Genomic DNA, 24,509 nt, shown 5'->3' with positions numbered 1-24,509 from the left:
TTCTTTCCCAGGACTGCGGCGGGTTCTCTGAGATGTACATTCACAAATATTTAATCCCTCCTGTCGCCGTTCTCAGCGAGGAGAACTGTGGGCTCGTGTCCCACCTTCGTTACCCATATAAGACACAAACTAGAATCGTTTCAGTAAACGTGAAGGCCTGTGAACCTGCCAAATTCGTTTAGTATGTGCATTCCAAATTGACCAGATGTTTCAGGCTATTTTAAATATGCGAGTACGTCGTCTGCGTATAAAAAGACATTTATGTTATTAACATTTATTTTAAAAGCTCACCATGTTTTTCTCTCTTCTATAATTTAATTTATTTGTATTTACTGACGTTTTTTATATGGTCGTTAATTACCATAAAGTGAAATAATTTTGCAACATAAAGGTGATTCACTTTGACACCCCCAGATTCTTGAGAGAAACACCATTAAAATAAATGTGCAAGCTCTAAAACGTATTTAGCACCACCAACCACATTTTGAGCCCCAATGCGCCAGGCAGGAAGGGCTTGGGAGCGGGAGGTTAGAGGGGTGGGGGGTGTTTGCAGGGCATGGACTACCTAAGTAGTTTACCGAACAACTTCAAGCCCTTCTATTATGGCCAATAATATAGGAAATAACGAGGTGCCCACCTCGTCCCATCACCCACTCGATTTTCCATCCAGGGTAAGTACTTACTCGGAAAGGGAACATAAACAGAGATCCAAGGCCTAAGCCCGCTTTTACAGAGTCGCTCCCATAGGCATGAAATCATCTAATTTTCTTTATATAAAAAAAAGAGGCCGAGCAGCATCCTCGACCATCTTCGTCCTCAAGCAGCCCCAGATCAGTCGAGCAAATGTTCACCTTCTTTTGAGGCCGGAAAGTCCAAAGCAAGACGGTTGCCATATTAGGCATCGTTTTACAGGTGGTATATCATCCCTTCCAGTCAAAGACTGAGACTATTGTATTGTAATTCCATTATAAAGCGCGTACTTCCCCTGACAAGGAGTTCAAGCGCTTTATGCCAGGCAGCACCTTATTAGGGAACCCAAGGTTAGTGGTTAGAACAATGTTATTGGTTATTATTGATTACTGGGCATATTCCTGTTCACGCAAACAATCCATTTAATGCATTCTCTTCGGTCTTTGTGGTACATTAAAGTAACAGGAGCTAGGTGTGATTATTAGTCAGAAAAGGGGGATATGTGAGTTCATGCAGATGTTTGGTGGGGTTAGCAGATGAGCCAAAGAAGACTCGATCGTGATAGGTTATAGGGGAATCACTTCCTAAAAAAAGAGAGGTTGTGATCTTTGAAATGAGTTGGGAGCAATTTGCAGAAATACATAACAAGATTATAGCAGCATTCCTGTGAATTACAGATGGATGTGTTCAGAGAAGAAGCATGCCGAGGATGAAAATGAAGTAGAGAGACATTTAAAAGGTGACCATCAGAAGTTTTAAGTAAAGATAATTTTTTTCATGCCAGATTTTAGGATTATAGAGGATATTTTTAGATTGAGCCTTTTTGGCAGTGCATGCACTGTCTTTTGCAAGACACATTGTGGCTTACCAAGAACATAGAAGGGCTTGGAGCCCACCCATTGCTTACCGTTAGTTTGCTTTCCTTGCCACTCTCATTTGCCTGCTTATTATTTGTGTTCCAGGCTGTCAATCTTGTGCTTATCCCTGCTATGGAGCACTGCCTTTTTACAATCTGACATCACTGCTTCCTTTTCAAGCACTGTTTTTTTTTTATCCTTTGAGTGAAGCGGTCCATCAGAATGTATGTGTTTTCGGGTATGTCTCTCCTTCACCTTGCGTTTGTGTCTCCACTGGCATCCGTATTGTTTTTGCATCCCCTCCCATGTTTCGCATCCTGCAGGCCTTGCCTCGTTGCTCCGCTAATTGACCCCACCCCAACTCCCCCCACCACGCCAATTCTGCCTCACCATTCCTCCGTGCTCCCCATGTTGCTTCTCCTCCCAGCCCACCCACTTAAATAAAGGCTTTAGCACATTTTTTTCCTTTTGGCTATTGATCCAAAAAAAACCTCCCAAGTTACTTTGTATGCAATAGCATGTTGAACAGCATCACGACGCTGTGCAGTGTGGCTAAAAATCATTGACAAAGCCAGCACGTCACAAAGGTGAGGCCTATTGGCTTTGCCAATGTTTGTTTGATATAGCATGTAATTTGAAGGTGCAAAACTGTAAAAAAAAAAAAAAAAACATTATTTGCAGGTGAAGATAGTGCCATTTTAAGTAGTGATCATAGGCTCTAGAGGTAAGGCAAAGAAGATGTCTACTGCTATGTTAAAGGTAGATGTTGAAGCTAGGAGAGATGAGCAGCTCACAAAGTGGAAGCATAAAGTAATGGCTGGATGAAAACAATGAAAGGAGATTCTGCAAATTATGGAGTGGATGTCCACTGATGTTCAGCTTCAGGTTTGGCTCACAGTTTTAATTTTAAAAAAAAAGTACACAAATATATATTTAGGAGACCTCTGATTTGACATGGCACACAATGGAGGGTGTGAACAGCGTTCTCAGACAGTGGGATTGTATTACCTTTATTCTTGTGACTGGAAGATGGAAATCTAGACAACAAGCAGAGGACAGGTGACAGTGCACGATTTAAAAATTCAATGAAGGCTTTGTAAGCAAGGGCTGCTAGTTAGAATTCCGAAAGCACTGCCCTTTGCCAGATGGTTTGGGAGGGGGCGGGGACTGCAATGTCTGTTGTGCAAGGTGAAGGGGTCTCTTTAGGTGTGGCTCAGCCTTTCTGTTCCTTAATCATACTTTGCCCATCTGATGACACAAGTGCAGCAACCCCACTTCTTTGTGCTTCTGCTGTGGGCACTCGAGACAAGAGACTACCACGCTGTGATTGGCATCATTACACAAAGGCTGCATCCAGAGAGCAGCCTGGAAAATACATTTAAAAGGAGAACTATCCCAAACTGCTTCTGAAACAAATACCCCACTAGAAACATTTATCACCGGAAAGTAAATGTCTTTATCATCAATTCACAATAGATCATTCATGCAACTTTTATATGTTATCATTTATATCTTTTATGGTCATTGAACAAGAAATAGTGTGCGGGGATGTGTATAGATCTGAGATAGTATCTTTACCCTGAAACTATTTGAAAAGCTTGCATTTACGAACAAATTTAAACAAACTTATATGCAGTTGGGTGAAGTTAGGTAATGATGTGGGAACGAAACCTAAACCTTTACTCAGTATATTTTTTTGTTGTGAAGTTAGTTCAAAATTGGATAAATTAACGATAGCAATTTCGTTTTGGGCATCCATTATGCTCTGTGTACCAGTGATTAGTGCTTCGGGTTGCGGGATATTGATCTCGTTGTAACCCCCTCTCGTTCTTTCTCTGAGTTTGCGGTTCTTATTTTTGCCTCTCCTGACCGTTTTCCATGTGGGTCTGCCCTTATGCGTGATTGCTTCTGTCCTATACGGTACCTTTCCAGTTCTACTAAAAAAAAGAGATTTATGTGAGGTCGTGTCCTCGAGCCGCTGTGCAGAGTCACTTATCTCTCCACTAGTAATACTAGAAATACTGGATATTTCTGTGTCACTATTCAAAGTGATTGAGGCTAAAGAGTCATGAGCCACATAATTCATCTTTTCTTTAGGCGTATCATGGCCTTATTTCACAGTATACCCTAGGAAAACCAACTGATACTCAGTTTTTTTAATTAATTCTGCTAGCACTACGGACGCTACATCTCTATTACTCAAATTTCTTCTTGGACTTCATGGATTATTGGTGACCAGTACTACTATGCGTTAATTCTCTGCTTTGCAGGAATGTTAAACTATATTAACTATATACAACTCTGTTTTCTCCGTTTGTCCATATCACCTACCTCACATTTGGTGGCACTAAAAGTACAATTTACTTTTATCAGAACAAATCATTATTCACCAATTTTCTGGAAACATCAGCAATTCTAGCCTCAACAAACCAAATGGAAATGGCTTGGCACTCTCACGACAAATTTGAACACAGAGAAGCACAAATACGAATATCATGAACTCCCTCTTTTTCTTCGCTGTTTTACCTTTTCTCGCTTTAAACTTAAAATCTACACTCTGTCAAATATTGAGATACAATACCTGCCATCTTTGCTTGCAACATCCCTATTGACACACTCTATTTCCATTGATTCGTTTCACAGCCTTGAAAAAGTCAAGTGTGACAAAACACGTGTTGGCTGTTTTGGATGTATCAGACTGATTGGATTTACCTCTGTTTATGCAAGAATAAATCTCAATTGACTACTGTACAAATTCTTGAACTTTGAACTTATTCTTTCACTTTGGATGATACGACTTGCACTACAGTGGTGTGCCCTGGTGTATATCTAATTCTGTTCAGTTCTGTTTGGCTTCACTAACCAGTATCTATACACCCGCGGTGGTTGGGTGTGACACCAGGTTGGCACCCATGATATTTGTCAACACACCAATTAATTTGTTATAACGGTTACTTATATGATTGGAACTGGATGTGCGAACTGTAAGGCGCTAACCACCTGGAGCTTCATTTTTGTATGACATATGTTGAGTGCATATAAAGTGGTAACTTATCTAAGTTATAGGACATCTACCACCAAGACACATGCTTTCCAGCACTGGCTAGTGCAGGAGAATGTGAGTGGATGTGCAAAAAATTCCACTTGTAATCAATTCAAATTCACAGTGGCCGTGGGGATAGTGGGGTACAAAGAATTTGCTACCCCCCACCCAGAGCAACCTTGAATTTATTACTCCCTTTTTAGGGCATTAAAGTCATTGGGATGCCAAACAATATTGCATTTTATGTGACTCCCCCCAGAAACTGAAGCATGCAAAAACAGCAGCAAGGTCAAATTGTCTGTGCCCACTAGCCAAATAGTACCAAAAACTTAAACAAGCATTGATAAAGGCATTTCTTTTTTAGTTTGGATCCAGATTTAGTTTTTACCTGCAGCAACATTCCATGTGGAATACAGTGTATAGTCAGCTTGTGATTCCTATTGCAGGAAAAATGTGCTATGGGTTACTTGTCTGATGTTTAGTACCCTAGTTTATAGTATTAAAGTAAGACTTATGCACATTGCCCTTCAAGTTGTAGCTTTAGTTTCTGAATATTTGTAATCATAAATATATACCCTTTCACTACTGGCATTCTTGCTACAAAAGTGGAAATTAAAGCGCTGCTCTGAGGATTACCTAATATCTTTGTCTAATTAATCTTCCCCTGCTTTGTCCCTCTTCTCTGTTTTTATGTGTGCACTTCTCTGGCTAGATGGGTCCCAGAGATCCTGCCTAGTAAAATAAATGAAACGCGCAGGATAGAGGAGATGGAAAGAAACATAGAGAACAGTTTAGTGAAAGCCATAAAGTATAGGAAGATGGGCTTTACCATAGAGATGATGTATAAATATGTGTAGGTTAGGGTGAGAAGTAAACTAAATAGAGAAAGCTGAAGTGACCAGAAGGAAAAAGATAAGGAGAGATAGAAAGATAAAGATTTAGAAAGGGAAAGATGCAGAGAAATAGATACAAGTGGTAGAGAAAGACATAGACAGGGAGAAGAAAGTGTGGACAGAGGCAGAGAAGGGCAGTACTCCAAAAGGTGAGGTAGAGAGACAGGCAATGTTGAACAAGGTAAATTAAAGAGAAGTAAATGCAGCAAGAGAGAAACGTAGACAAACACAATGTAGGAAAACCAAAAAACGCCAGACGCAGCAAAATGAGAATCATTAAAAAATGGGTCAGATATATAGAGTGGGTTAGGGGAGATAGGTAGAAAGGAGGTGAAGGGTAGGAAGATAAATGTGGTGAAGAGCGAAAAGAAGAAGCTGAGAGGCATATGTGCAATACAGAAAGAGGGGCAGGTTTGTACAAATGTAGAGAGTTGTGAGAAAGAAAAAGAGAAAGATGGTGAAATACAGAGATTCATAAAGAAAGAGGCTGAGAGAGCTAGTTGAGATGGAAGGAGTGAGGTGAAATCAAGAAAAGTGGTCCAGAGAGAGATGTTGTTGGCATGAGAGAGGGGAGAGAAAGAGAGACCCAGATGAGTTGAAAAAGAGGAAAAGGGGTAAAGGTAGATAAATAGAGAGGCACTGAGTGGAGTAAAGTGTTGTAGAGTGGAGTGTCGTACAGCCACATTTATTAAACAAGCATTGGCAGAGCCAATATCTCACATCTATGCAAGAGTTATTGGGTTTGCCAATGTGTTTAGCCATGTTGTACACCAAGGTAGCCGCTGTTCTGTTTGGCTAAAAGTTAGTGGTGTAGAATGGAGTGTCACAGAGACGAGTAGAGTGTTGTAGAGTGGAGTGGCTTTGAGTGGAGTATGCATGGCGTATTATCACACTGCCATTACAGACAAGAAACTTTCAAATAAATGACCATTGCATTTGTGCATACAGTTTTAACAATACAACTATACAGTGCACAATAATGTGTTGAAATTGCACCACCTGGCATACTGATTTGTTTAGATCATAATAAATGATTTGTTTCCAATACAATTCTGAGTTATAAAAAAGTGCTCCATTTATGCTTTCGTCATTCTGATATCTTATAAAATATTTGCAGACATGGGCATATTTATGAGCCCGTAGCGCCACAGGAGTGTCACTTTATGTGACGCTCCGTTGGCACTATGCCCTGCGCCGTATTTAAAAGGTGGTGTTAAGCCACTTTTTGTGGCTTAGCGCCACCTTGTAAACACGCCCCTTCACACGCATCACTTTGCGTAGAAGGGGCATGCAATGGGTGTTGCTGTGGGTGTGCTATAGCAACACCCATTGCATTTTGACTCTGCCCCAGATTTATATGTTTTTATAAACCTGAGGCAGCGCCAAAATCTAATGCCAACCCAGATGTGGCGTTAGCAAGTCACAACGAGGAGGAATACTTTCCTCCCAGTTTTTTTATTTTTCCATGTGTGCTGCATTCTGCAGCACGCATAGAAATAGCAAATTGCAAGAAATGATTGTTTATGTGCGGGAAGGTGTCCCTTCCTGCACATAAACAATCATTTAAAAATTACTCTTTGGCACTTCTGTGAGTGCTGCAATGTGCAGCACACACAGAAGTGCCAAATCGCCATTAGTGGATTGTTTATGTGCATGAAGGGACACCTCCCCGCACATAATCAATCAAAACCATCAACGCAGACATCCTTGCACGATGGTGCAAGGATGCCTGCATTGGCGCTAGGCAGCTCAATTTAGCGCCAGCGCAGGAGTGCGCCATATTCTCATAAATACGGCGCATCCCTGCATTTCTAAAGGGACGCAGCATGGCGCTGCCAATTTTGGTGCAGCACCGCGTTGCGCTACTTTTTAGTAAATCTGGGCCTTAATTTACAGACATTTAAATTTTGTTGTGTGCTAGAAAAAATAAATTATTTCCCAGTACTCAGCAAGTGTGACACGTAAATCCTCTGACTTATAGGTCGGAGAAAGAAAAATAAATAGCAAGCTTCCTCATCCTCTTTGAATGAACAACAAATGTGACAAGATAAGAATACAATTTAAAGGCCTATTTACTGTACAGTAAGTGAGGGCTCATGGAATAATAGAAGGAGCAATAGTGAAAAAGCTTTGCTCTGCTGGAGGGACAACGGCATGCTTGTTGGACAGCCTAAAACAAATACAGCCAGCAAACAGAAAGCCAGAAAATGTGAGTTACAAATTACAAAGCCAGTGGTAAGCAATGGGTGGAATGCATTCACAGAGAAGCTTTCAGAATGCCCACAAGAAGTCTTTTCGGAACAAGCCAGCTGCGTTTTCTGGTAGGCTTTGACCTAAAAATGGCCTGCTGCCGTTTACAACCCCTGCGCTGGCACACAAACAGCCTGCTTAGCATCATGCACAATCATTTTACCATGTTCCAGGTGTGCGCTTGATGACTACCATAGGTTTGTACTGCAAGCATAGCCTTCCAATACAAAATCTTATGCCTGGACAAAACCTGAAACATTCCACACATTCTTAGTGTGCTGTACAGTGCAAAACACATGCAATGTGTAGAATATTTGGAGAAATGTAAGCATTTCTCAATTTTAGCACCTGCTTCAAGAAGGCATTTTTTTAGATTTAGAATCGGGCTTTGCATAAAAAACTAGGGTGCGTGGCCTAAATGCTGACGTTAAACCAAAGTAATGTCTCTTTGACGCAAAGTGGCACAAAGCAGAGCAAAGTGCTATTTGCGCTGAGAAAAGAGCACCTTAGCAGAGTGAAATACTTTTTTTCCTGGAAAGTACATGCCTTAGCAAGATTTTGCACTGCTCTGTGTCATTTTGCATGACTTTGCCCTAAAGCAAGGGTCTCCAAACTACAGACTGCGGGCCACATCTGGCCCTCAACAAGATTTTATTCGGCCCGCAGCAACTTTAGCATAAAGGGATATAGGCCCATATTTATACTTTTTAACGCTAAACTGCGCTAACGCAGTTTAGCGTCAAAAAGTTTTGCGCCGTCTAACGCCATTCTGAAGCGCCATGCGGGCGCCGTATTTATGGAATGGCGTTAGACGGCGCAATCAGACCGGCGCTGCCTGGTTTGCGTGGGAAAAAACCACGTAGACCAGACAGCGCCGGCGTAGGGGGAAAATGGCGCATGGGCGTCTTAAAATGGGGCAAGTCAGGTTACGTCGAAAAAATCGTCTTAACCCGACTTGCGCCATTTTTTAACGACGCCCATCCCCCATCAACATGACTCCTATCATTGTAAAGATAGGAGTCATGCCCCCTTGCCCAATGGCCATGCCCAGGGGACTTCTGTCCCCTGGGCATGGTCATTGGGCATAGTGGCATGTAGGGGGGCACAAATCAGGCCCCCCTATGCCACCAAAAAAAAATATAAAAAATAAAAAATTATACTTACCTGAACTTACCTGAATGTCCCTGGGGTGGGTCCCTCCATCCTTGGGGGTCCTCCTGGGGTGGGCAAGGGTGGCAGGGGGGGTCCCTGGGGGCATGGGAGGGCACCTGTGGGCTCATTTTGAGCCCACAGGCCCCTTAACGCCTGCCCTGAGCAGGCGTTAAAAAGTGGCGCAAATGCGCCGTTTTTAGCCACGCCAACTCCCGGGCGTCTCTTTTGCCCGGGAGTATAAATACCACGTAAAGGCCTGGGAGTCATTTTTTAGACGGGAACGCCTCCCTTGCATATCATTAACGCAAGGAAGGGGTTCACGCTAAAAAATGACGCACATTCCGGGAACTTTGGCGCTATTCGCCTCTAACGCCATAGTATAAATATGGCGTTAGTTGGCGTTAGTTTTGCGTCGAAATTGCGTCAAAAAAAACGACGCAATTTCGGCGCAAACGGAGTATAAATATGGCCCATAGTATTTAGCCAAATATTTAGCTACTAATAGATATATGCAATTCCTTTGGCAGCCTGTAGATGGCAACAGAGCCTCTTGAATCTTCTCTACTATGTATATTGATATTATATATTTTATTATATTATTTATATATCACTTACATATTACTATTAGGTCTATATTATTATATATGTTGATATTTATATATTTATATATTATGTTTATGGTAATTCTTTATTATCCCAGTTTAAGAGTGGCATTGTTTCTTTGTAGTTGTCACATTTCTCTTTTGTTCTAAATCATAGCATGCTGATTACAAAAAAGGTCTAAGTAGACCTTATTCATTCATTTGAATTTTATTAATTCATTTATAAAACAAACTTTTTTGTCCAATATACGATGTGGCCCTTGTACTGAAAGGTTTGGAGATCCCCTGCCCTAGAGAAAACCCTTAGTAAATCTGGTCATAAGAACCTGTTAACTCTGCTTGGTTGTCAAATTAGCAAAGGAGCTATTCTTTATGAGCAACATTATTATAGCAGGAATTTTGACTTTTCCACTCACTTTACCAATAAGGGACCCTTGGAAGGTGGTGACCCTAGGCAATTGCCCACTTTGCCTATGCCTTACAACTTCTCTGAGTGGCTTTGAAGTAAAAACATATTCATTTTTCCTAAAATGGATAAAAGCACTTGTTAGGCCTGGCATCCTTGGTGTAATTTTCCTCTAACTATTTGCCTTCAGGCCTCCTGATGTTATACATTTTGCTGAACTTAGGACTCTCCACACTTTACCACTGCTAACCAGTGCTAATGTGCTAGTGCTTTCTCCTTAAAACATGATAGATCGGCATATACCCAACTGGCATATTTAATTTACTTGTAAGTCCCTAGTAAACTGGCACTATCTGTGGCCAGAGCCTGTAAATTAAATGCTACCAGTGGGCCTACAGCACTGATTGTGCTACCCACTTAAATAGCACTGTAAACACGTCTCAGGCCTGCCATTGCCAGCTTTCTGTGTGCAGTTTTAATCTGCCATTTCGACCTGGCAAAGTAAACCTTCTGCCAAGCCTAAACCTTTCTTTTTAACAATAGATATAAGTCACCCCTACGGTAGGCACTGGACAGCCCAAAGGGCAGGGTGCAATTTATTTTAAAAAGTAGAGCACGTATGTTTACGTTTTACGTGTACTTTTACATTTTACATGTCCTGGTACTTAGAAACTCTTAAATTAGTTTTGCACTACTACAAGGCAAACCTCTCCCATAGAATAACATTGAAGTTACCTTTTTATAATAAGTGTAATTTCTAAATAGGAATAGGTAAGCAGCTAATTTTTGGTGTTTCTGGAATCATCATTTAAAATCTTAACTTATGAATTCAGATTTGAAATTACAATTCTGAAAATGCCCCTTTTAGAAAGTTGGCTTATCTTGCCTTGTCCATTTCGTGCCAGCAGCCTGTCTATCTGTCAAGATTGGGCGCAGTTACGTTTTGTGTATTCCTCCTAAAAAGCCACACACACTGGGGAGCTTAGGTGTGACTGGATGGGCCATCTCTGGAAGGATGGGTGGGAGAAAATGAGCACAGTCCCACTTATTCTTGAATAGGCTGTGTCCTGTCTCCACACAAAGGGCTGCATACCCACTGTAGTTAGTCAAGGAAGGCAGGACATGTGCACTAAAAAAAAGGCATGCCTCTACTTCTCCCCTACTTCAAAGGCACAGCTGTGTATAAATATCAGACCTCCGGCGCCAACTCTTCAGTTCACTTCTGGACCTGCAGATACTATGCCAGGAAGGATTGCTGTGCTGTTGAAAGTACCGCCACTCTGCTGGACTGCTGCTCTGAAGGAACTGTTGCCCTGCTGTGCTGGCCTGCTGCCTTCGTGTCTGGGTGAGAAGAGAACTGGACCTGCAATGTCTTCCTTGAACCCAGGACACCCGAGTGACTCCAAAGGCTAGCCTGCTGGCCTCCTGATCTGAGCCTCAGGATCATAAAAGGCTCACCAACATCCTGCACCAGCCCCTGGACTCAGCTGCAGTGAGTTCCTGACTGCAAAGTGGTGCCTCTCAGGTCCTGGAACCTTGGTATGGCTCAAGGGAGCTGCATTCAAGCTTTTTGGCCTCTTTGGGCCTGTTCACACTAAGACCTTGCAGCTTGCACCACGATTCACCGTGAAGCTCCAGCATCCACCTTTTTGTGCTACAGCACTGACCGCTAGCAGGTGACTGACTGCCAATGTGAAGATCCAGTAATATCCACCTGCTCTGTGTGTCACACCAACAGCCTTCCACAACATTCTCCCTGCTCTTCACGGCCCCCTCCATCGCAAATGAGACTCTTCTCACGGATTTGAGAGGGTAAACTTCAGCAGGTCCAGCCTGGTGACTGTAGCCAACTGGCGCTCCATCGTGGTCAGCCTGAAAGTGTGACTCTGACCTGGTCAAGTGCGACCAGATATCCGTAGTTAGCACTTTGTGCATTTCGGCACTATTTACACTAAAATCCTTCAAAATTCATAACTCCGGTTCTATGGACTTGTGTTCTGTCATTTTGGTCTTGTTTCATTTATTACATTTTACTCTACGTTTGCTAATGCAGTTTGGGATTTTTTTTGTGTGGTGTTTCACTTCATTACTGTTTGAAGGGTTGCACAAATACTTTACACACTGCCTTTAGGTTAGAACTGACTGCTCTGTACCAAGATACCAGAGGGATGAGCACAGGTTAATTCAGGGTTGTCTTGTGCCTCATCCTACTGAGGACTGTGATTGCTGCTTGACAAGGGCTCACACCTCAGTCAACCAACAATCCAATTTCTCACATGCTGATTTTTCCAAACAGTGTCCCATTTCCACCATAAGCAAGCACTAGCACATTTTCTGCAGTGCGTGGTTTACACAAATGAACTCAACGTAAAACAACAAGTTCTCGCTTCATGAGTGAGAAAAACACAGGCACCTAAATCAACTAATCCAGGCAGAAAGCAGACTGTTCAATGGTAAGTATACAAAGTGCACTTTGAAACAGGGATTGGATGGCCAAAACGTCACAATACGGAACACTGCTTTAACTGGATGGACAGACAGTGGGCCCCAATATGCCACAAAACAGTGCCTAGGTGCAGTGATTTTCTACTTGTGCACCTGTTGCATGCTACTGAGCATATCTGCAAAGTCATTGTCCATCCCTGGTAGGTATTCTGCTAGGAGGTGGATGTTGTGATGGATGCCCAATGTGTTAGACTTTTCATCCTTAGCGTGGTCTCCCTTAAATTTTTGCCTCTGTTTCCCAGGTTGTTGATGTGTGCTGGACTGATGTTTCTGGTTTTGTTACTCTGGGCACTTTTGCCACTGCTAACCAGTGCCACAGTGCAAGTGCTCCTTTACAAAATGTGTATGTAATTGGCTAATCCACGATTGGCATATTTGATTTATTAGTAAGTCCCTAGTAAAGTGCACTAGAGGTGCCAATAGCCTGTAAACCTAATGCTACTAGTGAGCCTGCAGCACTGGTTGTGCCACCCACATAAGTAGCTCTGTAATCATGTCTCAAACCTGCCACTGCAGTGTCTGAAGTTGTAACTGTACATTCGACTTGGCAAATGTACCCACTTGCCAGGCCTAAACCTTCCCTTTTCTTACATGTAAGACACCCCTAAGGTAGGCCCTAGGTAGTCCCCAGGGCAGGGTGCAGTGTATGGTTAAGGTAGGACATATAGTAATGTGTTTTATATGTCCTAACAGTGAAATATTGCTAAATTTGTTTTTCACTGTTGCAAGGCCTGTCCCTCTCATAGGTTAAGATGGGGGCTACCTTTAAATCGTATTAAAGTGTAGATTCCCTTTGGGAGCGGATCAACATGTGGAGTTTGGGGTCTCTGAGCTCACAATTTAAAAATACATCTTTTAGTAAAGTTGATTTTAAGATTGTGTGTTTGAAAATGCCACTTCTAGGAAGTGAGCATTTTCTTGCTTACACCATTTCTGTGACTCTGCCTGTTTGTGGATTCCCTGTCTGGGTCAGTTTGACAGTGGGGCTGGTTGCACCTCACACTACAGTGACACAAAGGGAGCTGGGGTGTAGTCTGCATTTCCCGAGGTGCCATCTGTGCTAGAAGGAAGGGGAGGAGAGATCATTCACACCTGAAAGGGCAGTGCCTGTCCTCACACAATGCAGTCTCCAACCCCCTAGTGAGTGTCTGGGGCCTGGCCTGGCCAATGCAGGATTTCACAATCAAGAGAGACTTTGCTTTGAAGTAGGCCTACTTCAAAGGAGAAATTGGGTATAAGAAGGGCACCCAAAACCACAGACTTTAGAACACTTCTGGAATCCAAGAGGAACCTCTGCCTGGAGAAGAGCTAAGGAAGAAGAGCTGCCCTGCCAGTGACTGTGATTTGTGGAGCTATCCTGCAGTTGCTGCTTCTGCCAGAGTAAGAGGGCAAAGACTGGACTTCGTGTGCCTTCCATCTTGTGAAGATCTCCAAGGGCTTGATTTAGAGCTTGCCTCCTGTTGTTTGAAGTCTCAGGGACAGCAAAGACTTCTCTCTGCCAGCACCTGGAGACTCTGGAGAGCCTCCTACTCTGTCAAGTGGTGCAGGAGAAGCTGGCAGCCTAAGAGGAAGAAATCCACGCACAGAACGCTGTGCGGGGAGCCGGCTTTGTGGCTGAAAATTGGCGCTCGCCTGCAATGCGACCCGAAGATCGACACCCAGGGCTGGAGAAATGACGTGCAGCATCGCTGACGGAGGCCGGTGAGATCGAAACCCGCGCTGCGTGGTTTTCGGATCATCGTGCAGCTGGAATTCCGACACAAACACCACTGGGCGTGTACAAATAATGCAAGGCCTGCCCGGACCCGAGAGTGCTGACCGGATTGATGCATCACTCTCCTGCAGAAAGAAGAAAATGCACCCGACCCGGCGAAAGGAGAAACGACGCAAGGTCCCACACGTGAGTGAAATCGAAGCATCGCAAGCCCTTTTTGACACACACTCGCCAGTGCAGGGTTATTTTTGAAGCACCCAAGGTACATTTTCACGCTAACAGTGTTAGTGTGTGTTTAAAACTACATGAAGACTCTTTTTGCTTTTTAATTGATTACTTGACTTGTGTATTGTGGATTTTTGTCGTTTTTGGTCTTGCTTTGTTTAGATAAATATTTTTGTCATTTTATAGTGTTTTCATTACGTTACTGTGTGTTGGTACAAATACTTTACACCTAGGACTCTGAAGTTAAGCCTACTGCTCGTGCCAAGCTACCATGGGGGTAAGCAGGGGGTAGCTGAGGGTGATTCTCTTTTACCTTGACTAGAGTGAGGGTCCTTGCTTGGACAGGGGGAAACCTGACTGCCAACCAAAGACCCCATTTTTAACACAATGCAATATGCGCTCCACTATCCATGACAGATGTATGTAGTATGTGCCGCCCTGTTCCTGATTGTAGTACATGGCTGTCATGTTGTTGGTGCGGACTAGAACAACTTTGTAATGACGATGTTGCTGAAATACTTTGAGAGCTAACTGAATCATAAGAAGCTTTAGGTGATTGATGTGTAGATATTACTGCACTGAAGACCACTGTTTGCGAACTGTGAGATCTAGCTTATGTGCCTCCAGGCTTGTAAGGATGCATCCGTTGTAATGGCCACTTGCGGAACAGCTGCTTTGAAGGGCCGACCCTGCAACAGATTATTGCTGTTTCACCACTGCAGAGATCGATATGTTGCTGGCCCTATCAACACTAGATCTTGTAGGTGCCCTTCCACTTGAGTTCATTGTGATTGTGGGCGTTGTTGCGGGTGCATGTGGTACTATATAGATACACAAGGCCATCATACCTATAAGGCTCATTACTGTCTTGACTGATGTAAAGATGTGGTTAAAAAAGAGGCAGTGCAAGATGTATCTTTTGTGCTCTTGCTGGACTGGGATAAGCTTTTGCTAAAATTGCGTTTAGAGCAGCACCTAAGAACGGCTGCACATGTAAGGGACGTAGGTGGGATTTTATAGCATATGGCGTGAAACCCAGTCTGTGCGGAAGGGTAATTACTTTGTGAGTGCCCTGCAGACAATTCTGCTTGCTTGCAATCAGCCAATGATCTAGGTAGGGGAACACGTGTGTGTGTCCTTCTGAGATTAGCAGCTACTACTGCAAGACATTTTGTGAATACTCTTGAAGCAGTCACTCTGAATGGCAACACTTTGGAAATGATAATGTTGGCCACCTACTTGAAAATGGAGATATCGTTGATGGGCCGGGTGCATTGGTATGTGAAATTATTTGACCTGGAGGTCTATGGTTGGCATGAAGTCTCCTTGCTACAGTACCAGGATGACTTCTTGTAGAGTAACTATGTGGAAGTGCTCCAATAGGATGTATTTGTTGAGTGGTCTGAAATCTAGTGTAGGCCTTAAAGAGCCATCTTTCTTTGGAAATAGGAAATACAGTGGGTACAGTATACCCCGTGTACCTGGTGTTGCTCTGAGACTAGCTCTATGGCCCCCTTTTCAAGCAGAGTTTGAATTTTATTTTTGTAGGAGTGTTGTTACTTTGACATAGCTTGGGCTCGAGGTGGGATACTGGGTGAAGAAGATGTGATTTCTTGACAATATCCATCTTTTATTATTGAGCGGACCCACTGATATTAGGTCATTTGTATCCAATATGCGTGGTAGTCCTGCAACCATCCCCCCACTGGTGTTAAGTGTGGGGGGAGTGAAGGGAGTGACAGCTTGGAGGAAGTGGTTCCTTTGCAAGTGGATTCATGTCCTCAACCCCTGCTGGTATTGCCTCTGAAGTGTGCTTTATAGATGCCCCTGTGTATACTGTGATTGGTTGTGGCTTTGTGGCTTTTGAGAGGTACCTGTGACTGTACAGGAGGTAGCTTTGCTCGCCCCTCTGTACTAACCCCTCTGAAAGGACCGTCTGTGTTGCTATGTTTGAAGAGCACCCATGGCTTTGGCAATGTTGGGTGTCTTTTTAATCCTAAGCATTTCCAGCATTTTGTCCACTTGTGGGCCAAAGACCCGTTCTCCACTAAAATGTAAATTGAAGAGGTATTGCTGGACATCAGGTTTAAAACCTGACACTCTTAATCAAGCATGGTGTCTGATGATAATCACTGACTGCCACCGCAAATCTCAAAGGGAAGGGCGGGCGGGCGAATACAATTTTTTTTTTTTAAAAACACCTTTTGCCACTGCCTCCTGCTGCGTTGCTCTTCTTCCTTCCCTCGATGTGGTATTGCAGCATTCACTGGGACACCAGTGCAGGCTCCCCAGCAATCCTGGCACTGCGATCATGCTAAACATAGCATGAAAGCAGTCGCAGGATTGGTCTGAGAGGCTTGGACTGCCGTTCAGACACAACCTTGGGGTCTGTGCAGTTTCTCCAGCCCAGCTGTTCACTGCAATGGGAAACGTTTGGAGGGGTACAGATCTGTATCCCTTTGTGGATCTGCATTATAATCATATCAGTGTCGATCAAGATCATCTGCATCACCCTGTGGGTTTGGAAAGTATGGAGTGTAGCAGTGGGTCATTATGTTTCCCAGTGCTGTGTTCCCCTAGAGAAGATGCGGTAGGTGAACCTTGTGGGTGAGCATCAGGGGGAGAGTTGTGGTGACACTGGCAGAGGTGGAGGTGTAGTTGTAGTTGCCATTGGCAATACAGGAAGAGTAGGTGGAGGAGGTATAGGTAGCGGTGGAGGAGTAGGTGATAGAGGACGTGGAGATTCAGGTGAAAACTGAATGGAATTGGTGCTCCTGCCCTTATGTGTTTTGTGAGGGGGCTTCTGGGGTTGTAACCCTATAATTTTTTGTGTTTTTGCAATGTATGTGTAGGTGGGAGAGGTGGTTTGGTTACCACCCTTCCTGTATCTGGGCGACCATAACCTTCTGCCTGACATCAAGTTTTTCCTATAGCTTGGTAAAAATATACTGAACAGCCGTTTTTTTGGTTGTGTGGTAGTTTGTGTGGTTTCAGCACCAAGACTATTTTAGGCCTCAAAACCTTTGAAACCAAATAGTTTTTAGATATGGATGTAGTTTTCGGCGTTTATGTTGGCTTGGGATGTGGAGTCTGAAGGCACCCTGGGTTTTTCTGGCCCAGATTTTCTCTCTGAAGGCTTCGAACGCACTTCCGGCACTGATGCTTGTTTTTTTTTTTTTTTTTTACGCCAGCACTGAAACTTGCTTCAACTTTGGATCAGTCATTCCTTAGTTTTCTCAGTGGCCTTTAAGGATTGTTTCAGCAGAGGGACGAAAATCTGTTCCTTTGACTTGTGCTGGACACTTCCATGGCCCAAGGGCAGAGGGAGTCCGTGAGCCTGAGTTTGTACCTTTGTTTGTGGCTGGGAGGTGGAAGAACTTTCCACAACCTAATGCAAGGGTAGTACAGAGATTCCCCACACAAAGGCAGGCACCAGGTATAAATATTGAAATTCCACAGCCACTCATCAGAACACTCTTAGACCTGTGGAAGTAACAGAAGGACTGCCCTGCTGCCAAAGTACTGCTCTGCTGCTTGAAGGACTTCTTTGCAGTCTGAGATGAAGATTGCAGCTGGTTGCCTTTATCCTAGACTATGCAGTGACCCCAAGGGTCAGTTGGCAGACCTCCTAAGTGAGCTACAGAGACACAATCTATAGATGCCTCCCTACAACTGCCCATCTGACCTATTGCAACTGGATTTGCTAAAGCCCTGCTACTGGTCTCTGCTTAAGTGAGTTTCCTGATCCCCAAAAGGTGCCCACCAAGTCCTGGACCGTTGGCAGGTATCAGAGTGTACTCCTAAACAAAAGGTGAAAACCCGGGTGACTGGCAATGGAAGACAGGCACTCAAAAATGACAGCCAGTGATGACGACCAATGTAAAGCTACATTAACAACCGCCCACGATGCCTGACCTGCTACATCGATGACCGTCGGCGATGCTCAGCCTCCTCCTCGCAGCCTCCTCCAATGCAAACTAAACTGTTTGCGCTGGACTTGAGAAGGTAACTTTTCAGCTGGACTAACCTGGTCCCTGTGTCTGGCCTGTCTGAACTTGTGACTTCACCCAGTCTAGAGTGACCAAATGACGGCAAGTATCACTTGGTGCTTTTAGGCACATTTTTCCTTTCAAATTGAATATCTCTGGTTCTACTTATTGGATTTTTGTCATTCTGGTATCACTTTTTCTATAAAATTTTACTCTATTCTTCTGAATTAGTTTGCTTTGTTTTTGTGTTGTGCTTTCACTTTATTACTGTTTAAGTGCTGCATAAATACTTTGCACCTTGACTCAAAGTTAAGCCTGACTCCTTTCTGCCAAACTATCTGAGGGGATAGCACTGGTTGATTTAGCAATGTTTTGTGGTTCACCCTGATAAAGATTGTAGCTGCTGCCTGAGTGGGTCTTACACCCCTCTCAACAAATAGCCCAATTTTGTACAGTACAGGGGAGTTGACTGAAGATTTTTTAAACCTGGGTAAGATGGTGAGGGAATGTGAGAAACAATGCAAAAAAAAAACAAGAAAAGAAAAACTTGGAAAATGGTAAGGGGTTGGGCAGGGTGAAGATAGCATTAACATAGTTTTTCTAATACTGAACAAAAGAATCAGAGACAAATCTGGCTTTTCTACTGGAGGTTACTTGTATCAGGTGGTTTGGTGTGGTGAGATTGTATGGAGAAGAGGGATAAAACTTGTGGAAAGGGAAAGAATTGGGTAGTTTAGTGTCATAAGATGAGAGGCTTTGTATTGGCTAATGGTGGATGTTGCCCCACTTTGTGGAAGACGTCTGCTATTGTATTTTGTTAGGGAAGTTCTTGCAATGCACTTTGTGGAAGAAGTCTGCTATTGTATATTGTCATGCGATGGGAGGGCTGGGCTGAAGGTTTCAGTGAATTTTCATTTAGATGCATGAATAATTAATTTATGTTTGAGATGCAGACATTTCACACTGTTTTGCTGTTCAGCGTACCAACTAGCCTGTTTCCAATTTCTGTAGTAGCTGTATGATCTGAATAGTCTATGCTAATGTGTGGTGGAATGTTTTACAGAGGCAATAGGTGTGGGCATTTGTCCTGCTATTTGATAAGTTTTGTTTTGACCAATGACTTTGTGTTTCACCACTGCGCATATTAGTTGCTCAATGTTCACCAGTAGCACATGGTATGTTTTATTCAGTTTAGCCGTCTATGGGCTTTGACATTGCATTAGCCATTACATTCTGTATTCTGCCTATTGGCTTTGACATGATGTATTCAGTTTAGCTGCCTATTGACTTTGACATGCTATTAGATATTCTGCCTATTGGCTTTGACATGATATCATATATTACATTTTGTATTCAGCTCCGCTGCCTATTGGCTTTGACATGATATCATATATTACACTTTGTATTCAGCTTAACTGCCTATTGGCTTTGACATGATATTATACATTACACTTTGTATTCAGCTCCGCTGCCTATTGGCGTTGACATGATATTATACATTGCATTTTGTATTCAGCTCAGCTGCCTATGGGCTTTGACATGATATAAGACATTGTATTTTGTATTCTGCTTAGATGCCTATTGGCTTTGACATGACACTAGACATTACATTTGATATTTAGGTTAGCTGCCTATTGCCTTTAACATGACATTGCATTTGATATTTAGGTTAGCTGCCCATTGCCTTTAACGTGGAGTTCTGTATTTTTCCAAGCTGTGTTTTTGCACCAGAGAACCAAGATGTTTTGCTCTCACAGTAGACTAGACCTGATAAGAGAGAGTACATGGGCGTCGTTTCTCTTCCCTTGAGCTTGGGAACAGGAGTAGTCTTGGAGACCTGGCCAGTCTCCAAAAGGCTTGCTCAGTTTCCCAGGTCTGAGAGGAGGGGGCACACCTTTGTAACGAATGTAACAGGCTGCAGAGAGTCAGATTCGAATCTGCCGGACCTCGTGCTGGAGCTTGGCGCAGGCTGCCAGCAATCCCGTGTGGGTAGATGAATCTCTCTTTCTCGCGGTTGACAGGGGTCCTCAGCTTGCAGACCTTAGAAAGATGAAGCTGTGAATAGTTCCCACACGGTGAAGTATTTGTTTTGCTTTGCATACAATATCTTATAAATATAACCTGCTGTGTATATTGCAAACTGATATATTTTGTTTGATTAACGCGGACTTGAAAGCTACTAATTCGTCATTCATTCATAAACATTGTGGTTGGGGAAGAATAAAATAACAATAAAAGTCTTCTTTGACCTCAGAAGTGCATTTCTGTTGTGTTATTTAGTTTCTAAGCACTAACATAAGAGGAAAGCACTACAATTGGTACCAGAGGTCGTGGGGCGTCGGTCATTAAGAGGTGATTAAGAAGGGGTTTGACGAGTTAGTAGATTTCTAAGTGCACACTTTAAAAGTGTAATTGTTTTTTTTGTTGTTTGGAGAATTACAGAAATTGTTTTCTGTTTGGAGAATCACAGTAGCACGGCAGACCATGTCTGAGAATACATGTGTTGATGAACTGCCTGATGGTGCTAAGAAAAACTGTGAATTGTTTTCTGTTTGGGGAATTACAGAAGAAAATGCATGTGTAGCTAAAAGGCCTGATAATGTTTTGAGAAATAATTCCCGTTGTATATATGTAGAAAACGTGTGTTTTGGAAGTAATGATGACAGAAAGGTCTGGATACCTTTATCTGCTTACAGAGAAATGCAGGAGAAATGTAGGAAGTTGGAACATGAAAATAGGAATTTACGTGAGCAAATTAGCCAGGATACAATAATTCAAAATAAGACTGAAAGTTATAAAAGGGCTGTTTTTGAAGAATCTTTCTTGTCCCATTCCAGTAATGAGGGGGTTAAGACAGCTCCGAGCTGCACTGAGTTTTCGTGTGAGCCAGGGTTTTTGGCAGCCAAAATGCATTCCTTAACTGATAACATGGACAAGAGAGACCAGAATGTGATTTACGAGTTACTGTTGCAAAATGCACAAGTAAAACGAAGGATTTTAGAGCAAGACACCCCGAGTTTCATTAGCTTGTTTGTATTTTGGAAAAAGAATAGCCCTCATTTGAGAGAAATCCTAACACTTTTGTATATGGTCACTGTGAAAAATAATATGCAGCTGCGCGCTTGTGATTTGGCAATTGAAATAATGCAGACTTTAGGTTTCTGCGCAGTGCAAGAAGGAAAAACTGATGTACATGTAACTCAAGAACAAGGAAAGAAAATAGTGCCCCTAGAGAGAATCATACAATGGATCTGGTACTTGCAAGACAGGGCTAGAGTACCACAGATAAAAGAATTACCGATGAAATTGTGTGCACCATTTGAATTCGTGTCTACTGAAGATAAAAAGCATGTTTGTTTTACTAATGATTCATTGACTGAAATGTTGCTTTCTGGCACCGTAGAAGGAACAGCGTTGTATAATGTGTGTCAGATTTTAAAGCAAGAGCTACATGAGATGTGTCATTTTTATGCTGATTTTTGGTTCTTTGATAATGTTTTAGCACCTAACTGGTTCAATTACCTTGCAGATGTTAATGAGAAAAATGCAGAGAGAGAAGTGTTCACCCAGAATTCTGCCTTAGTGGGGATGGCTATGTGGGTGCCCCAGAAATGTGAAAAGGCCACTTACAGGTGGGCAGAGATGAGAGAGATGCACATTCCCCTAAATTTGATAAAAACTGTGCAGCACGCACAAAAGCAATCTGTCATGCAAGCAGTCACAGAGCAGTTGGGGAGAGGAAAGTTACCAGAACAGAAATGGCAAATTGATCAGGTTTTAGGGAAAGTGATTGCTGCAAATTACCAAGGAAAAATCGAAATTATGCTGATACCTAGAAAAGAATCTGATTCATTCATACAAATTGGAGACAGAATGGCCCAAATTGACAAAAGTGCAGTGAATGGAGGTTTGGTAAAGAATGAGTCTGCCCCAGCCCTTCTGACAGTGCAAGAAAAAGGAAGCTGTGGCGCAGCAGATAAAAACCTCAGTGCTGATGTGTGGGCTGAAGCCCCAAGTGACCCTCCAGAACCTGCAGAAAATATAACAAAGGGCCCCAAAAACGTCCTGCTGATTATAAAACAGGGAAAGAAAGAGGAAGGGTGCAGTTTAAATGAAAAATGTTATTTGCAAGAAAAGTCATACTTGTTTCTTTTGCAGATCCTACCACGTTTCGCCACTGTCCCTGAGTGTGCTGCGTGGTCCCCCTTCCGGTGTGTGCGTGTGGGGTCGGGGAAGGGACCGAATCCCCAACCTGAACCGGGCTGAGTAAAGTGCCAGCACCATGGATCCATTTTGCGCAAACTGCGCCTTCAGTTCAAGTTCAACTTGTTTGCTGTGTTTTTTTTTTTTTCCTCTCGTATGGAACTCTGACTTTTGCTTACCTTCCAGAAAACCTTTCAGGTGGACCGTGCCTCTTTACATGAGCAGAACTCATGCCACATCAAATTGCTAACACTGTTGAATTAGAGACTCATTCAGAGAAAAAAATAATAATTGCCCAGTCTTTTCTATGTAGATGTATCTGATGTGAAAGGTCATGAAATCAATGTGTTAATTCACTTCTATTGCTTTACAGGGATTGCTTTGATCATAATGTTTTTTTTTGTGCTGATGTTTTTTTTTTGTTTGTTTGAAATATGAGATATGTGAAACAAAAATTCATTGGTCAAAGGGCGGAATGTCCTGCTATTTGATAAGTTTTGTTTTGACCAATGACTTTGTGTTTCACCACTGCGCATATTAGTTGCTCAATGTTCACCAGTAGCACATGGTATGTTTTATTCAGTTTAGCCGTCTATGGGCTTTGACATTGCATTAGCCATTACATTCTGTATTCTGCCTATTGGCTTTGACATGATGTATTCAGTTTAGCTGCCTATTGACTTTGACATGCTATTAGATATTCTGCCTATTGGCTTTGACATGATATCATATATTACATTTTGTATTCAGCTCCGCTGCCTATTGGCTTTGACATGATATCATATATTACACTTTGTATTCAGCTTAACTGCCTATTGGCTTTGACATGATATTATACATTACACTTTGTATTCAGCTCCGCTGCCTATTGGCGTTGACATGATATTATACATTGCATTTTGTATTCAGCTCAGCTGCCTATGGGCTTTGACATGATATAAGACATTGTATTTTGTATTCTGCTTAGATGCCTATTGGCTTTGACATGACACTAGACATTGCATTTGATATTTAGGTTAGCTGCCTATTGCCTTTAACATGACATTGCATTTGATATTTAGGTTAGCTGCCCATTGCCTTTAACGTGGAGTTCTGTATTTTTCCAAGCTGTGTTTTTGCACCAGAGAACCAAGATGTTTTGCTCTCACAGTAGACTAGACCTGATAAGAGAGAGTACATGGGCGTCGTTTCTCTTCCCTTGAGCTTGGGAACAGGAGTAGTCTTGGAGACCTGGCCAGTCTCCAAAAGGCTTGCTCAGTTTCCCAGGTCTGAGAGGAGGGGGCACACCTTTGTAACGAATGTAACAGGCTGCAGAGAGTCAGATTCGAATCTGCCGGACCTCGTGCTGGAGCTTGGCGCAGGCTGCCAGCAATCCCGTGTGGGTAGATGAATCTCTCTTTCTCGCGGTTGACAGGGGTCCTCAGCTTGCAGACCTTAGAAAGATGAAGCTGTGAATAGTTCCCACACGGTGAAGTATTTGTTTTGCTTTGCATACAATATCTTATAAATATAACCTGCTGTGTATATTGCAAACTGATATATTTTGTTTGATTAACGCGGACTTGAAAGCTACTAATTCGTCATTCATTCATAAACATTGTGGTTGGGGAAGAATAAAATAACAATAAAAGTCTTCTTTGACCTCAGAAGTGCATTTCTGTTGTGTTATGTTAGTGCTTAGAAACTAAATAAGAGGAAAGCACTACAGCATTGCAAGTAGCTTCCAGGTTAGTTTCCCTGGTGAGGAGAAAATGTGAGGTGTGTCGGTAAAAAGTACTGCTAGCCTGTTTGGTGAAAAAAGAAATTGGGGTACAGGTGTGTATATCTGAGCTGTATGATTTGGTAGGCAATCCCGCTGTGGTAGAAGGAGAAGGGGTGCAGGCCAGAGTGTCTCTAGGTTAATGGTGAGGCAGCAAACAAGTTTATTTTTCTGATGTGCAGAGTCTGGGAAACTGTCAAAAGACAGCTACATGGAGGAGA

At 42.8% G+C, this 24,509-nt stretch overlaps 1 protein-coding gene across 1 annotated transcript; it reads left to right on the top strand.

Annotated features, from left to right (window-relative positions):
• Positions 1–19,416: 19,416 nt before the first annotated feature.
• Positions 19,417–24,223, top strand: LOC138295865 (uncharacterized). Its single transcript, XM_069234455.1, has 2 exons — positions 19,417–21,958; positions 22,485–24,223. Exons 1-2 carry the CDS (start codon positions 20,811–20,813, stop codon positions 22,594–22,596), a joined length of 1,260 nt encoding a protein of 419 aa, XP_069090556.1. The 5' UTR covers positions 19,417–20,810; the 3' UTR covers positions 22,597–24,223.
• Positions 24,224–24,509: the final 286 nt, after the last annotated feature.

Source organism: Pleurodeles waltl, chromosome 5, assembly GCF_031143425.1.
Source record: "Pleurodeles waltl isolate 20211129_DDA chromosome 5, aPleWal1.hap1.20221129, whole genome shotgun sequence".
In the NCBI taxonomy this organism is placed as follows: Eukaryota; Metazoa; Chordata; class Amphibia; order Caudata; family Salamandridae; genus Pleurodeles; species Pleurodeles waltl.
The sequence above is the reverse complement of the archived record's forward strand: the minus strand, read 5'-3'. Positions and strand labels throughout refer to the sequence as shown.

What these genes read in the sequence shown, in the direction of transcription:
- LOC138295865 (XM_069234455.1), top strand. Translation starts at nt 20,811, where the DNA reads ATGTCTGAGAATACATGTGTTGATGAACTGCCTGATGGTGCTAAGAAA. An exon ending in TGTGAAAAGGCCACTTACAG is followed by an intron (nt 21,959 to 22,484) that starts GTGGGCAGAGAT and finishes TTTCTTTTGCAG; the next exon opens with ATCCTACCACGTTTCGCCAC.